The sequence below is a fragment of the Anabrus simplex genome, chromosome 14 (genome assembly GCF_040414725.1).
Source record: "Anabrus simplex isolate iqAnaSimp1 chromosome 14, ASM4041472v1, whole genome shotgun sequence".
Taxonomy (NCBI): Eukaryota; Metazoa; Arthropoda; class Insecta; order Orthoptera; family Tettigoniidae; genus Anabrus; species Anabrus simplex.
This window is the reverse complement of record NC_090278.1, coordinates 46,032,131-46,048,463: the sequence shown is the minus strand read 5'-3', so window position 1 is coordinate 46,048,463 and position 16,333 is coordinate 46,032,131. Positions and strand designations below refer to the sequence as shown.

The window sequence follows — 16,333 nt, the reverse complement described above, 5'->3', positions numbered from 1 at the left end:
GAAAGAGACGGAATTATCCCATTACTGCTGTACTGCAATTTAAGACCGGAACGCTCCATAGAAGGACAGACACTGAAAAATATTTCTAAAACTTCTTTAAAATTTCTGGGAAAATTTCTACATTTGGAGTATTACTAAAAGCATGTACCACCAGGGAAAACAGCTTACAATACTTCCTATGTGTTTACCTGTGCTCCTTCCAACTCCATCAACTCTGATTTAAATTCTTCTTTCAAATGTGTAATTTCTGGTATAAGTTCATAATTTTCCTATGGAAAAAAGTTAATGTATTAGGTACAATCTTCTGACACATTAAGCAATATAGTCATCAACAAATGAGCATGGCAATTCAAGACTTCCCAGAATTAGAGTCAGTTTCAAAACTGCATAACGTATCTACGAAAACCACAAAACTCGATTGTTAGACATAAAATCAAAAATATTGTAAAATGTACTTGAAGAATTCTGGGAAACAGAAGGACTTCATCAAATATGGAGTGTCAATAAATAGCATGTCACCTCAGAGTCCCTTAAGAGGAGAAAAATGTCCTGCTTGTTTCCTAAGAGCAACTATACCATAAGAACATATAAATATACAGAAGAACTAACAATTATTCTACTCATCCTAAAGAAACCAAACCTGAAGAAGTCAGACCTGAAAATGTATTAGTGATACCTTTTATATTTAACACCAGAGAGTGCAGCTTAATCTCTTTCCTCTCTCCTGTTGTATTTGTAAATTTCTTATAGATATTTTTATTTGCAGACATCTGTGATTACTGTACATAATACATACTCCGTGTAAGAGATCTTCCTCAAGCCATGGTGTTCAAATGAAACATAACAATTTTATCCTGCAGACACTCATGCCTATAAAATTCTTGGAAGTGCTCGTGCATAGACAATTGGCCCACACATGAAAAGTTGTCACCTTTTCTGTTTTAAGCATTTTACTATGGTATAAATTAAGTAATTTTAAAAAACACATATTAGACAGGTTTGAAAAATTATTTCATGAATTACTGAACTAGAAATAATTAAAAAGAATGAAAAATAGATCATTCTGTTGGCGTTCATCAAAACAGAAGGACTTCATCAAGAAACGAAAATGATTTTTATGGAAACTAGCATGAAGAATCATCATACCAGTCCCATCAGAGCTAAAGTATCCTAGGTTATTAGCATGGTTCCCTTTCTTGATAGCAATTATAATAGAGCACCAAAAATGACCAGAACTTCTAAGCATAATGTCACTTTGTAATCTCCGTCTTGATTGGTCGTACTTAAGATAGCTTTTTACTTATGTAAATATTGGTGTATTTTACAATCTCATCAATTGAGTCAGGTGTCACTATTTAAAAAAGAACAGTCAATGGTTTTATAAGTGTATCAAGTGGGTCGGTCTCTGGAGGCCCAGAAACATCTTCATTATACACTAACTGACAGAGCAAATGCAACACCAAGAAGGAGTGGTCAGAACTTTATGCCAATTGCAGGGTAGACTGACGTCACTGAGGTATGCTCATGATGTGAAATGCGCTGCTGTGCTGCGCACGTAGCGAACGATAAACGGGACACGGCGTTGGCGAATGGCCCACTTCGTACCGTGATTTCTCAGCCGACAGTCATTGTAGAACATGTTGTCGTGTGCCACAGGACACGTGTATAGCTAAGAATGCCAGGCCGCCGTCAACGGAGGCATTTCCAGCAGACAGACGACTTTACGAGGGGTATGGTGATTGGGCTGAGAAGGGCAGGTTGGTCGCTTCATCAAATCGCAGCCGATACCCATAGGGATGTGTCCACGGTGCAGCGCCTGTGGCAAAGATGGTTGGCGCAGGGACATATGGCACGTGCGAGGGGTCCAGGCGCAGCCCGAGTGACGTCAGCACGCGAGGATCGGCGCATCCGCCGCCAAGCGGTGGCAGCCCCGCACGCCACGTCAACCGCCATTCTTCAGCATGTGCAAGACACCCTGGCTGTTCCAATATTGACCAGAACAATTTCCCGTCGATTGGTTGAAGGAGGCCTGCACTCCCGGCGTCCGCTCAGAAGACTACCATTGACTCCACAACATAGACGTGCACGCCTGGCATGGTGCCGGGCTAGAGCAACTTGGATGAGGGAATGGCGGAACGTCGTGTTCTCCGATGAGTCACGCTTCTGTTCTGTCAGTGATAAACACCGCAGACGAGTGTGGCGTCGGCGTGGAGAAAGGTCAAATCCGGCAGTAACTGTGGAGCGCCCTACCGCTAGACAACGCGGCATCATGGTTTGGGGCGCTATTGCGTATGATTCCACGTCACCTCTAGTGCGTATTCAAGGCACGTTAAATGCCCACCGCTACGTGCAGCATGTGCTGCAGCCGGTGGCACTCCAGTACCTTCAGGGGCTGCCCAATGCTCTGTTTCAGCAGGATAATGCCCGCCCACACACTGCTCGCATCTCACAACAGGCTCTACGAGGTGTACAGATGCTTCCGTGGCCAGCGTACTCTCCGGATCTCTCACCAATCGAACACGTGTGGGATCTCATTGGACGCCGTTTGCAAACTCTGCCCCAGCCTCGTACGGACGACCAACTGTGGCAAATGGTTGACAGAGAATGGAGAACCATCCCTCAGGACACCATCCGCACTCTTATTGACTCTGTACCTCGACGTGTTTCTGCGTGCATCGCCGCTCGCGGTGGTCCTACATCCTACTGAGTCGATGCCGTGCACATTGTGTAACCTGCATATCGGTTTGAAATAAACATCAATTATTCGTCCGTGCCGTCTCTGTTTTTTCCCCAACTTTCATGCCTTTCGAACCACTCCTTCTTGGTGTTCCATTTGCTCTGTCAGTCAGTGTATTTCTCATTGCCTTCTGGTATCTGTATTAATAACCAATTCTCTACACCACAATAACATTATCCTTGACTACACAGAACTTCACATTACTATCATCTGTTCCTTCACGTCCCTCTCCGTGGTTGTATAGATGAGAACAGCTGCTATGAATGTCTTCTTCCTTACTGTTTCAGGGTCGTACGATATTTCCTCTTCGCTCTCTTAATCTGATAACTGATCGAGAGTCGGCAAAATTATATTTGGATTTGATTCTCGTTCAGTGTAAAGATGGAGCCATGCTATTTCAACCCTGAATTTACCTATCCGTGCCCCGTTCTCACATGCCCCACCACCAATGTACTTTTCAACCAAACAGTGAAATGATAAGGACACAAACATACTGTACCAGGAACCGTTGGTCACCTGGAACATGAAATTTTAAAGTCCGAGATTTGTAATGGGATGGCCAGAATTTAGGTTCTCAACAGCACGGCGCGGCCCGACACTCAGCTTGCAGTCCACATCACCTGTTCCACGTCACCGATGACGCAACAGCGCGTGAACAAGGCGTGACAATCTGGAAGTTTCCAGATCACTGAAATTTTGATTTAAAAACTACACCATCTTGTACCCCATGTTTCAAACGTAAAAATCTGCAAATATAGCAAAAATTGACCCATGGAATTGGGAGATATTCCAGGGGAAAGAAGTGCAGTTTTCCACGAGGCTCAGGCGATCGCCCGGCTTGTGGATATAAAAAGGAATGCCACGTTGACAAGGTCAGTGTAGTTCCAGTTCAGCGCTCCCAGCTGTCAGGTGTGCAGATGTGAGAATGAATCTATACTCAGTATTCGAACTTAGTACGGTACGCAAAGGATCGTCGAAATAAACTAGCGAATTCAGTGAATGATGTGACACTTAGAAAATGTTCGATCGTGTACGGACTTGTAAATTTTGTGAGTGCTACAACACCTGGAAACTTCTCAATAACACAGTGTTTTATGATGGTGATAGTTACCAATTTTATGTTTGTAACTACAGTTTAAAACGTCAGTGGAAAGAAATTACTTGAAGTTTTTTCAATACTGATTATTACATGTGAATTAAGAACACATCTTAGGATATTATAGACTGCTTAGCTCTCAAAAGTAGAATGTCAATAATCGTACTTTGACGTGTACGTTTAAAGACTGTGGAATGGTAACACATTCATGGCAAGTGTCAGATACTGAATTAAATTCTCTCTTTCTTTCACATTTCAACTCTGAATTTTAGAGGCCATTGTAGTCGAAAAAGAATGTTATTTTCAAGTGTTTATACTCTTAAATATTATGAAACTTACAAACATTCTTCATGAATAGAGTCTTTTAATAGCGTATAGACACTTATAAAACGACGTGAAGTGAAATTTGATTTTTGCAACGACATTACTAGAATATAATTTCATTAACAAACTTTATTCCAAGCGACACTACTCTTAAATTTGATTTGAAATAAGGACATTATTTTTTTTGCTAGTTGCTTTATATCGCACCAATACAGATAGGTCTTATGGCGACGATGGGTCCGGAAAGGGCTAGGAGTGGGAAGGAAGCGGCCATGGCCTTAATTAAGGTACAGCCCCAGCATTTGCCTGGTGTGAAAATGGGAAACCACGGAAAACAGTTTTCAGGGCTGCCGACAGTGGGGTTCAAACCTACTATCTCCCGAATACTGGATACTGGCCGCACTTAAGCGATTGCAGCTATGGAGCTTGGTAAGGACATTATTAACTAACCCTACTGAATTATGCTTTCAATAGACTACAATTTTCGAGTGCCACAATTTAGGAACAATTGAACTGTGCTAGAAATAGACTGTGAGATCTGAGTGATACTGACTGCAGATAATAGACCTAGGTGTATTATAGACTAGGATTTCTAGTGCAAGAATCTCGAAATACGCTACCAGTGATCAGATACTCCATCCGTGTGCACTTTATTAAAACTGTGCCATATTAAAATAGGACACTCCCAAAGTTAAAGATAGTCAGTTGGACTTTTTCATGTTCTATCAGTTTATTTTGAATACGATAAATCCTGACGAGTGCCTATTACGCTTATCTACACCAGTAGGCAAGGGAAATGAAGATCGTGGTTCGATGAGGGATTCAAACATGATGCCGTGGTGGACATCATGACATCCGACTACAGGGAGCTCAACTTGTGGTTCGCTGAACTACACGTTCTTCAATCCAGTCCAGTGTTCCAGTAATACAGGTGATATAAGTGCTCTAAAAACTTTCTAGTTCCTCCACACTAACTTTAATGCATGAAACAGCAAAATCAGTGAGTTTTGGAGTGGGTGGCTCAACGAACATTATGAACTCGAACTAGAATCATTTGGGTCTATCACAATCATTTAATAATCAAGGTTGAACATTACAAGACGCAGTTTATTTTTCTCTTTCATAATTTTGTGAATCTCAGTGCTAAATTTAGGTAAAATACAGCATAAATTTGCATCTCAAGTGCAATAAACTTAAAAACAGAACTTATGTGACAAGTGATAAAATATTTTATTTGTTTCTGTTCACTAAAATGAACTTATTCTCAAAAGAGACAAAATCTGAAGAGTTTGTTTAAGATATAATTTATTTTCATTCAAGCATAAATCTAAAGACTTAGAGAAAAATGCATCGTTTTTACAAGCCTATGTGCAGAATAAATGCTTTACTTTCAATTCTTCAACTACAGCTAGTCATTTCTCTGTATATAAATCGTCATTGAAGAAAATGATAAGGAATCTACCTTTTGAGTTCAATGAAAGAATAAATGTTCTTAAAGTATAATACACTATCATTTCTCATACTCTCTCTGTACTGATCCATAAGAACCCGAAACCCCTTTGATAAACCTCACGCCTCATTGTTCCCGGTACCATACATTATCATTATAGATCATTAAGCCTTTCAGCATTCAGTCTGCAAGCCTCTGTGAATTAACTTCACATGAAAAATTGACACCTTTTCTGTTTTATGTATTTTACTAAGGTATAAATTAGGTCATTTTGAAAAATATATATTAGACAGGTTTGAAAAATTCTTTCACAAATTACTGACTAGAAATAATTAAAAAGAAGGAAACATAGATCATTCTGTTGGTGTTCATCAATACAGAAGGACTTCATCAAGAAATGAAGATGATTTTTATGGAAACCAGCACGAAGAATCATCATGACAGTTCCATCAGAGCTAAGGTATCCTAGGTTATTACTACTGTGGCCTCATTTAGTTCTATACTTCTTATCTTTAAATCGATAGAAACCGAGTATATTCACTGTTGTCTTCTTCTACCTCTACTTCTCTTACCCTCTATAACAGAGTACATTATTTTCCTAGGGAACCTATCCCCCTCCATTCAGCTCATATGACCCCACCACCGAAGACAGATTATGCGTACAGCTTCATTGAGATTATTCCAAACTTACCCGTTATCTTCTTATTCCAAGTGCCCTCCAGCCATTGTTCCCACTGTTTGGCTCCATGGCTAAATGGTTAGCGTGCTTGACTTTGGTCTGAGGGGTCCCGGATTCGATTCCCAGCAGGGTCGGGAATTTTAACCATCATTGGTAAATTTCGCTGGCACGGGGGCTGGGTGTATATGTCGTCTTCATCATCATTTCATCCTGATCATGACGCGCTGGTCACCTATGGGAGTCAAATCAGAAGACCTGCATGGGCCTTGGACACTCCTAGCACTAAAAGCCACATGCCATTTCATTTTTCATTGTTCCCACCTGTTTGTACCAGCAATCATTCTCACTACTTTCATGTCTGTTACTTCTAACTTATGAACAAGATATCCTGAGTTAACCCAGCTTTCGCTCCCATAAAGCAAACTTGTTCTGAAAACAGATCAATGTAAAGATAGTTTCATCCAGAAGCTGACTTCCTCCTCACAGAATACTGTTGATAGCAACTGCGAGCTTACTGCATTAGCTTTACTACATCTTGATTCAATCTCACTTACTATATTACCATCCTGGGAGAACACACATCCTAAGTACTTAAAATTATCTACCAGTTCCAGCTTTGTATCACCAATCTGTCATTCAATTCTCTTGAATTTCTTACCTACTAACATCAGTTTAGTCTTCCAAAGGCTAATTTTCATACTATAGTTACTGCACGAGTTGCAAGATATTAGACTGCAGGCTTTATGCACAATCTGTCATTAAGACCAAGTAGTCAGCATAGGCCAGAGTGCTTACTATGTTTCCACCTAACTGAATCACTCCCTGCCACTTTATACCTTTGAGCATATGATCCATGTAACTATGAACAGCAAAGGTGAAAGATTACAGCCTTGTCAAACACCTGTAAGTACCCTGAACCAAGAACTCATTCTACCATCAATTCTCACGGCAGCCCAATTGTCAACATAAATGCCTTTGAATGATTTTAATAATCTACCCTTAATTCCATTGTCCCCCAGTATGGCAAACATCTTTTCCCTCATACATTAACACAACTGTCGTTTTCTCTCGCAACAATTTTCAATTACCTGGCACATACTGAAAATCTTATCCTGACCACCCATCTGTGGTCTGACACCACATTGGTTTTCATCCAACTTCCTCTCAACCACTGATCGCACACTTCCTTTCAAGATGCCAGTGAATACTTAGCCTGGTATGCTAATCAAGGAGATACCTCGATAGTTGCTCCAATCCTTTCTGTTCTCTTGCTTATAGATAGGTGGAATTGCTGGTTTTGTCCAATCTGAAGGTACCTTACCAACACTCTATGCTAAACTTATTACTCTATGAAGCCATATCATGCCTGCCTTCCCACTATACTTCATCATTTCAGGTCTAATTTCATCTATTCCTGCTGCCTTATGACAATGGAGTTTATTTACCATCCTTTCTACTTCATCAAGCGCAATTCCACCAACATCATTTTGCTCCTCCCGATAAGCTTGGTTGTTCGCGACACCACCAGGAAGATTTCTTTACATATTGAGAAGATTTTCAAAAGATTCCCTCCACCTGACCAGTGATTCCCTGGGATCTATTATGAGTTCACCTGAATTACCCAAAACACTGTTCATGTCCTTTTTCCCTCCCAATGATTATTTATTACTGTCCAGAAAGGTTTACCTACTGCTTGACCTAACCTTTCCAGGTTATTACCAAAATCCTCCCATGACTTCTTTCTGGATTCAACAACTATTTGTTTTACTCTGTTTCCTTCATCTACATACAATTCTCTGTCTGCATCAGCCCTTGCTTTGTGCCATTTCTGATAAGCCTTCTTTTTACGTTTACAAGCTGCTCTCACTTCATCATTCCACCAAGATGTTTGACTTTTCCCATCTTTACACACAGTTGTTCCTAGGCATTCCCTTGCTGTTTCTACTACAGCATCCCTGTATGCCACCCATTCTCTTTCTATATCCTGAACCTGCTTACTGTCTACTGTTCGAAACTTCTCACTAATCATATCCATGTACTTGTCTAATTTCCTTGTCCTGGAGATTTTCTACCCTTATTCGTTTGCAGACAGATTCCAATTTCTCTATCAGAGGCCTAGAGATACGTAGTTCACTATAGATCAGACAGTGGTCTGTATCATTGAAAAATCTCTGAAAAATCCTGTATATTCGTGACGGATTTCCTGAATTCAAAGTCGGTTAAGTTATAGTCTATTATGGATCTGGTACCCCTAGCCTCCCATGTGCAGCCTTATGCTTGAAGAATGTATTTGTAACTGCTAAACCCATACTAGCACACAAGTCCAGCAAACGCTTCCCATTCCCATTAGCTTCCATATCTTCCCCACATTTATCAATCACCTTTTCGTATCCTTCAGTTCTATTTCCCCTCTCGCATTGAAATCACCCATTAGCACTATACTATCCTTGCTCTGACCCTGACTATGATGTCACTCAATGTTTCATAAAACTTGTCAACTTCATTTTAATCTGCACCCTCACATGGTGAATATACACTGAGACAATTCTCAACCTAATTCCAACAACTGCCAAATCTACCCACATCATTCGCTCGTTTACGTGCCTAACAGGAACTATGTTGCCTGCAATAGTATTTCTGATGAACAGCCCTACCCCATACTCTGCCCTTCCGTTTTTAAGACGTGTCAAGTACACTTTATAATCAAGTATCTCTTCTTCATTATCCCCCTTTACCCGAATATCACTTACTCCTAGCACATCCAGATGCATCCTCTTTGCTGACTCAGCCAGTTCTACTTTCTTTCTTCCATAAGCCCCATTAATATTGATAGCTCCCCATTGAATTCCATTTCGTTCGCCAAGTTGTTTCCAAGGAGTCCCTCGCCTGTCAAATGGGAGTGGGACTCCTTTACTACCATAGGTATGAGGCTTGCTTAAAATGTTCTGAGCTCAGTAAATTCATGAAGCAGGATGCTACCCTATGTACATATAGTCCAAGTGAGGATCTCCCCTCTAACACATTAGGGACCATGGTGGATTTTATAGTCCTAGCGGCCTGAGCACACCAAGGGCCATGACTCAGAATATGTCCGATACGCCCACTCTGATTCCATTCTAACTGGTATCCCAACTCTCAGGACCACTTACTAGGCCTCTCAGCCACTGGCCATGGTTCAGGAACTAGACGTGACTAGAGTAGTCAACACCATGAACCATAAGGGCACAAATACACAACCAAATGGAATTATTATGTAATATATATATTATTACCATAAAGGTGAATGATAATCTCGCAGACATTTTCAATGTGAAAAATGAAATGACAAGGTTGTATATTAATACCTCAACTCTACAACATCTTCGCACAGTGTGCCTTGAAGAGAGCTCTCGATTGCTGGAATGGTGTAATCTCGATTGGTGGCAAAAAAATTAGCAAACAGATAATAATAATAATGGCGTATGGCCTCCGGAGAGGCCTGGTGCAGGTCTTTTTCTAGTAGACGGCCTATTAGGCGACCTGCATGTCTGTGAAGATGAGGGTCCTACCTAGGATGATTTCTAATGTTGAATACACCACACACACCCAGCCCCCGAGCCACTGGAATTAACCAATTAAGGTTAAAATCCCTGACCCGGCCGGGAATCGAACCCGGGACCCTCTGAACTGAAGGCCAGCTGCACTCACGAGGTCACTAACATTCAAATTAATGCTGTAAATATAGATTCCACAACTACACTTTTTATCAACCCACATCGTAGTTGAAGAATAGCAATGGTGCTTATACGTCTCCCTCTAGCAGGATCAAGTAATTACTATGTGCAGTACAAACTTGGGCTTGTCAAGATTAAGATAGTGAATTTCAAGTAATTACTTCACATAAGAATGTAGTAAATACTAGCACATCAAGTAGGTAGTAAAAGGTTCAAACATTTATCTATTTTTCCAGTAAATACTTATTTCATATGCATAAAAGGTAATACTAACAATGTTTTGGCTATATGTCCCTCTAACTACTTGTTTTACGGTTTTTGGAGATGCTGAGGTACCTAAATTTTGTCCCGCAGAAGTTTATTTCAGTGCCAGTAAATCTACTGTGATGAGGTTAACGTATTTGAGGACCTTCAAATACCACCAGTCTGAGCCAGGATCAAACCTGCCAAGTAGAACGTCTGAGCCACCCAGCCCGGAATATAAGGTAAATACTTGAAATAAGAGTTTTCTAGTCTACCAAGTAGCAACCATAAAGGTCACCATGGCGATGTTCGTGCAAGTGCGCGTTCCCAAGATGTGCAGGAAACGACGGGAGAGTACACATAGATTTTACTGAGCAATACATCAATTTTAAGGGCTCCATGTCAACATAAGCGGAGATAATATCTTGGATACTTTTCATGACACTCAAGGAGGGACCCTTTCACCCACACACAAAATAGAAGGGTTTTTGCAGTACATCGGTGATACGGTTTTCAAGCTGAAGTGAGCAGAAGTTTCACAGGTGAGCAAAAATATGTGATAATGGGGAAGATTGGCAACATTTTCCAGCAAATATCAATGACATTGAAGCGGCTATGAGAAAATGGTAGGTACAACAAAACTTTCCCTGTGCATTTTGTGCTTTGGATTGAACCTACGTGCAAATTGTGAAGCTACGCAATTAGGGTTATGAATACAATAACAAAAAGGGGAAATAATAATTTCAACCTACTTGTAACATACAAGAATATTTCACAAATATTAATGCCCAGGGGTCAGTAGACAGTAGAATCCTACCTGATTCTAGCTCCATCAAGGGAAAATGATAATTCTGGATGATTCAGAGTATGGCATAGGTTTATTTTTTATTTTTATTTTTTTGCTATTGGCTTTACGTCGCACCCACACAGATAGGTCTTAAGGTGACGATGGAACAGAAAAGGGCTGGCACTGGGAAGGAAGCAGGCATGGCCTTAATTAAGGTACAGCCCCAGCATTTGCCTGGTGTGAAAATGGGAAACCACAGAAAACCATCTTCAGGGCTGGCGACAGTGGAGTTCGAACCCACTATCTCCCGAATACTGGATACTGGCCGCACTTCAGCGACTGCAGGTATCGAGCTTGGTATTATGGCATAGTACCATGGTTGATGACACCATATAAAAATCCCATCAACCAAGTGCAGAAGAAATATGACAAAGGCCACGCTCAAAATAGAATGAAAATAGGAAGAGTTTTTGGTCAGTTGAAAGGCAATTGCCCATTTTGAGTCATAACAAAAGATACCATCTCTTATTGTGGCGTGTTGTGTACTTCATAATTTAGCAAACCAATTTAAGAGATCTGGATTCTGAAGAGGAAAACGAAGAGGATGAATATGCTGACGATCATTTTCAGAATGCGTTTGCGGAGGAGGCACGGCAGGACAATTGTAAACTGTACTGTTTCGTTACTTATTCTTTACCAAATATGTATTTACTTTTATATTCAATTTTTATTTCCACAGACTGTCAATAAATCTGAAGTGGGCCAATGTTTACATAATTGCTCATTCTTCACTTTTCTGGAAATCAATTTAACAAAATCCAAATGACAGTGTATTTCAAAGAGTCTAAAGTACCTTCTTGATATATTCTATTATATGTTCTGTGACAAATGGAACAGTTTGCTTTACTAGGGAGAGTTATTGTAATTATTAATTTTTATTTTGCCGAGTTTGTGCAATTATATCGAACAACCGACAAGAAGACCTTTTTCCTTTGTAAGGAAGAAACATGTGCAAAACAAATGCCACAGCTTTATCAGTAATTTTGCAAAACAATGTAGCCTCATTTAGTGGGAAATCTTGATCAAAATACGAGGTATCATTCCTGCTGCAGCAGAACTGGAGATGAAAATGCTACATAGTATTAATTTCACAGCAGCCAACTGAATAAAAGTCGACAGTATTCCAAAATTTCTTTCTTCGTCAAAAACACAAAATCTGCAGTAAATTAGAATTTAGAACCTAGTACATTAAGTACAATTTCAATTAAACAAGAAGAAACAGTCCTATCTGGGATTTTTTGAAGTGTTATATATATTTTTAATATCTAACTAGAATTAATCTGAGAGAAAAATTATTTACAAACACGTCTTAAAATGTATATACATATATCTGTATGTGTATATACTGAAACAGGAATGCCCTGTCAGCATTTGCCGTTCATGTATTTCTTGAGGAGAACACGCTAACACCCGACTGTGTGGATTTAAAACGAGCGCCGAGCGCACAGGCTTCATAGGTGATCGCTCGCTGCAGAGTACCAGCCAAGGCCAAGTGATGTCACGATCGAATATTCCATTCGCTTCAATGTCATTATATCACAAACGGGATGTCCGATCGTGATTTGAAGAATGTCACTTTGTAGGCCTGGATATCAAATACTACTGCCCAAAATTTCATGAAAATCGGCGGAAGGATGGCCGAGTTATAAAATTTTAAAGAGGCTCATATTTTCAGTCTGGCCATCCGACCTAGGGCAATATAAGGAGCTCGCCAGCCCCGTAGTAGACAGTGTGTGTGATTTTGTCGTGTACGAGCAGCCACGCCGTGGGGGGCCAGCTGCAGTAGTACAGTGTGTTACTCTGTCCAGCTAAGGACCGGTGATAGAAAATACGCGATGCAAGTGTCGAACATATTCTCATTGGACTCTAACATTGCGTGCAAACAGGAAACTTGTTCAGTAGTAATGTTGATCTGTCAAGCTGATTAACAGTATTTTCGTTTTGTGAACTTCGTATTGCAGAGTCTATACAATAATCGCTGTCTCGTAGATATTTTTGAAAACTGTGCTGTTATAAGAGTGTAAAGGACTTAGTGCATAAAGACTGTGCCTTGGTGAAACATTGTTTCCTCTTCGAGAGACTGTGTTAAGTTATTTCGTGAAACTGTGCCCTAGTGAAAGGACATTTCTTTTCAAAGGACTGTGTTAATTTACTCATGAAAGACCATGCTAACATTTCTTTTCGTAGGACTGTGCCAACCTTCCTTTTCAAAGACTGTATTAATTCACTTCGTGGAAACTGTGCTAACATTCCTTTTCATAAGACTGTGCTGACATTTCTTTTCAAAGACTGTGTTAACTCACTTCGTGAAAGACTGTGTCTACATTTATTGATGAGAGATTGTGTTAAGCTACTTGTTAAACTGTGCCTCAGTGGAGAATTTATTTCTGTGTGATTTTTTTTTTATTAAGACTGTGTCTTAATGGAACTTGGTTCTTTTTCGTGACGCTGCGTATTAAGAGTCATAAACTGTTTCTTTACAGTCTTCATAGAAACTTTAATATATTTCCACGTGTGTGTGTGCTAGAACATTGCATTTGCTTCTCCGTGCTCATTACAAACAGTACGAAACACTGTGTCCATAGGACTCATTTTAATTTTCTTCTTCGCACTGAGATTAAGTGAAGTTGTATACAGTTGAATCTCAGAAAGATCCAGATTATTTTTTTGTTGCCTATCACTTCGAGTTCGCCAGTGACTATTTCATGAACAGTGTTAATTTCTATTATTTTCACAGAACTGTGATTCTGAATCTATTTTTTCAAAGTAATGTGTGTCCAACCCCATTTACAGTGGAACTCGTTCAGTCAATAAACAGTGTCTTGCAGTACAGTGCGGTAGAGAAGTGTCGTATCAGATCCTATTGACATTCTGTGCGAACCTCGTACATTTCTCTACTCCCTTCATGGGACCTTAGTGGAATACAACGCTAATCAACTATTCCACGCTGCACTATCACCAGAAAACCGACACCAGGTTCAAGTTTCCTTTAACATCGAGGGTCGACATCCGCCGGGGGATGACGCGGTACCTTGGTGGGAGGTGACGAGTTCAGGGACATGCGACGACGCCGACACCGATGCCAAGGGACGACGTCTTCTCCACATCTTTCAGGACATGCAAACTTCAACCATTCATCTCTAAAGGTGACATAATTTCTATTTTTCTTGAATAAACTGCAAGTTCCACTTTAAAATGAACTTTCTCTCTTATACTCCCTGAACATGGACCGTACACACCCTGGCGTCAATCCATGCTCTCCACTAAGCTAAAGTATGGCCATTCCTGTTTCAATATACAGTAAAACCTCATTAATTTGAAGTCGTTGGGGCTCAAAAATCGGACTTCGAATTACGTGATTTCGAATTAAGTGCCAATTCGCAATTCAGAAGTACCAACCCTTGCCGCGTTACGAAATATTCTAAGGCCCGTTACTGCATGCAGTTAACCTTGATTCACAGTTTATACCTTTCAAATGCTATGAAAAAAGAACTATTTCCAAAATGTATCCAAAAAGATGCATTTACAGTATTCAAATAATGCACTTGCATATCTCACTGGCAAATATAACCTCACGCAACGAAAGAAAGAAAAAAAAAGCACGATTCAAAGACAAGGAGAAATCTATGCTGGCTCCCATATGCAAGTGCTTTATTCACTGGAGTACTATACTGTATGCATTTTAGATGCCTTGTATTTACACAGAAAGGACCCGATGCCCTTAAAATCAAACTTTCCTTTGACTCTATCCTTGTGCGATTTCCCGCCATGGCACTTCTCTCGTACTTCAGAAATGTAAACACTTGCCGCGTCACAAAGTATTCTAAGACCCATTAATACATGCAAGCACCTCAATTCACAGTTTAAACCTTTCCAATGCCATGGAAAAACTATTTCCGAAATGTATCCAACAAGGTGCATTTACAATGTTCAAATAATGCACTTGGATAAATCACTGACGAACATAACCTCACGCAACGAAAGAAAAAAATCACACAATTCAAAGACGAGGATAAATTATGCCGGTTCCCCGGTGCAAATGCATTATTTTTTGGATATCTGTACTGTTTGCATTTTTAGATGCTTTGTACTGGGATGGAAAGTGCCCGACGCCCTTAAAACATTGTAGCTTATCGAACTTTTCTATGACGAGGGGATAAAGTTTCTCGCTTCCATGTGCATTGCAATTGCAACACACTACAATGACCCCCATCCCCGACCCATGTACGCTTCACCGGCTGGCACTTTCTCCTTTAAAACCATAAGACCGGTTGGGCTCGCATTAAAATAAAGCAATGCAGTTTCATCAGCAATTACAGTACTGTTCGGTGCCTACGAATTTATTATATTAGCCACGCTTTTTCGTCAACTGTCGGTATCGCCAGTGTTTGCGCATTCTGTTTTCCCACACACTGCCTGTCGCGTGATATTACGGCGTTCCTGAAAAGATTGAATACAAAAGAATTCCGATTTCATTCAACTTGGCAATCATGAAACGCACTGTAGACCCACCGAAGTGAGTGTAAGTGCGGAAAGCTACCCCTCCACGTTCCGGAACACGCGTTCTATTATGACGCAGATAAATTTTAAGTTGGAATTACTCTGTAACATACTATTGTTTTAAAATGTAAAGGCAGTTTCGAATTAAAAGTCTGAATTTCGATAATGGGGCCGACATTGTACTTCGAATTACGAATTATCCGTATTTCGAATTAAACAATTTAAATAACATGCAAAACTGTATCTCATGTTTCCGGGAACAAGAGCTTCTTCGAATTACGTGGGATTTTGAATTAACCGATTTCGAATTATCGAGGTTCTACTGTATATATATACGTACCAAACACAGGACACATTTGATTTTCAAAAACTGTTATAACTGTTGGAAATAAAGTTCCCATATTTTAATGAATCCTACAGATTAAAGTAAAATGTGTCACTGTCAAGAGGAGGAAAAATAATTGTGTTGGTACCTGAGGTACTAGCCTCCGAATTGAAACTTCATTTCTGCATTTTCTCTCACATATATTTCAAATTTTCAACAAAACAGATGCACAAATTGAGCAGTAGACATTGCCCTGGTTTTGTCAGTCTAATGAACATCCAGTGACAACTGAGACGTTGCACTATCATTGAAAGTTATAAATTTGTACAAGTCCATTGTCAGCTGAGTCCATAAAATACACCCTCGCATTGTATGTCAAATAGTTTTGGAGGAATGATTATTTACTTTTTGCTCAAAAA

At 40.1% G+C, this 16,333-nt stretch overlaps 1 protein-coding gene across 6 annotated transcripts in view; it reads right to left on the bottom strand.

Annotated features, from left to right (window-relative positions):
• Window positions 1–16,333, bottom strand: part of LOC136885417 (gastrula zinc finger protein XlCGF46.1) — a 293,140-nt gene that overhangs the window by 202,801 nt on the left and 74,006 nt on the right. For 5 of the 6 annotated variants that reach the window (XM_068230325.1, XM_068230328.1, XM_067157941.2 and 2 more), the window contains one exon: window positions 189–269. The exons of the other annotated variant lie outside the window; for it this stretch is intronic. In XM_068230325.1, coding sequence (XP_068086426.1) covers window positions 189–269 — 81 coding nt within the window. The remainder of the gene's footprint in view (window positions 1–188; window positions 270–16,333) is intronic. 6 annotated transcript variants of the gene reach the window in all.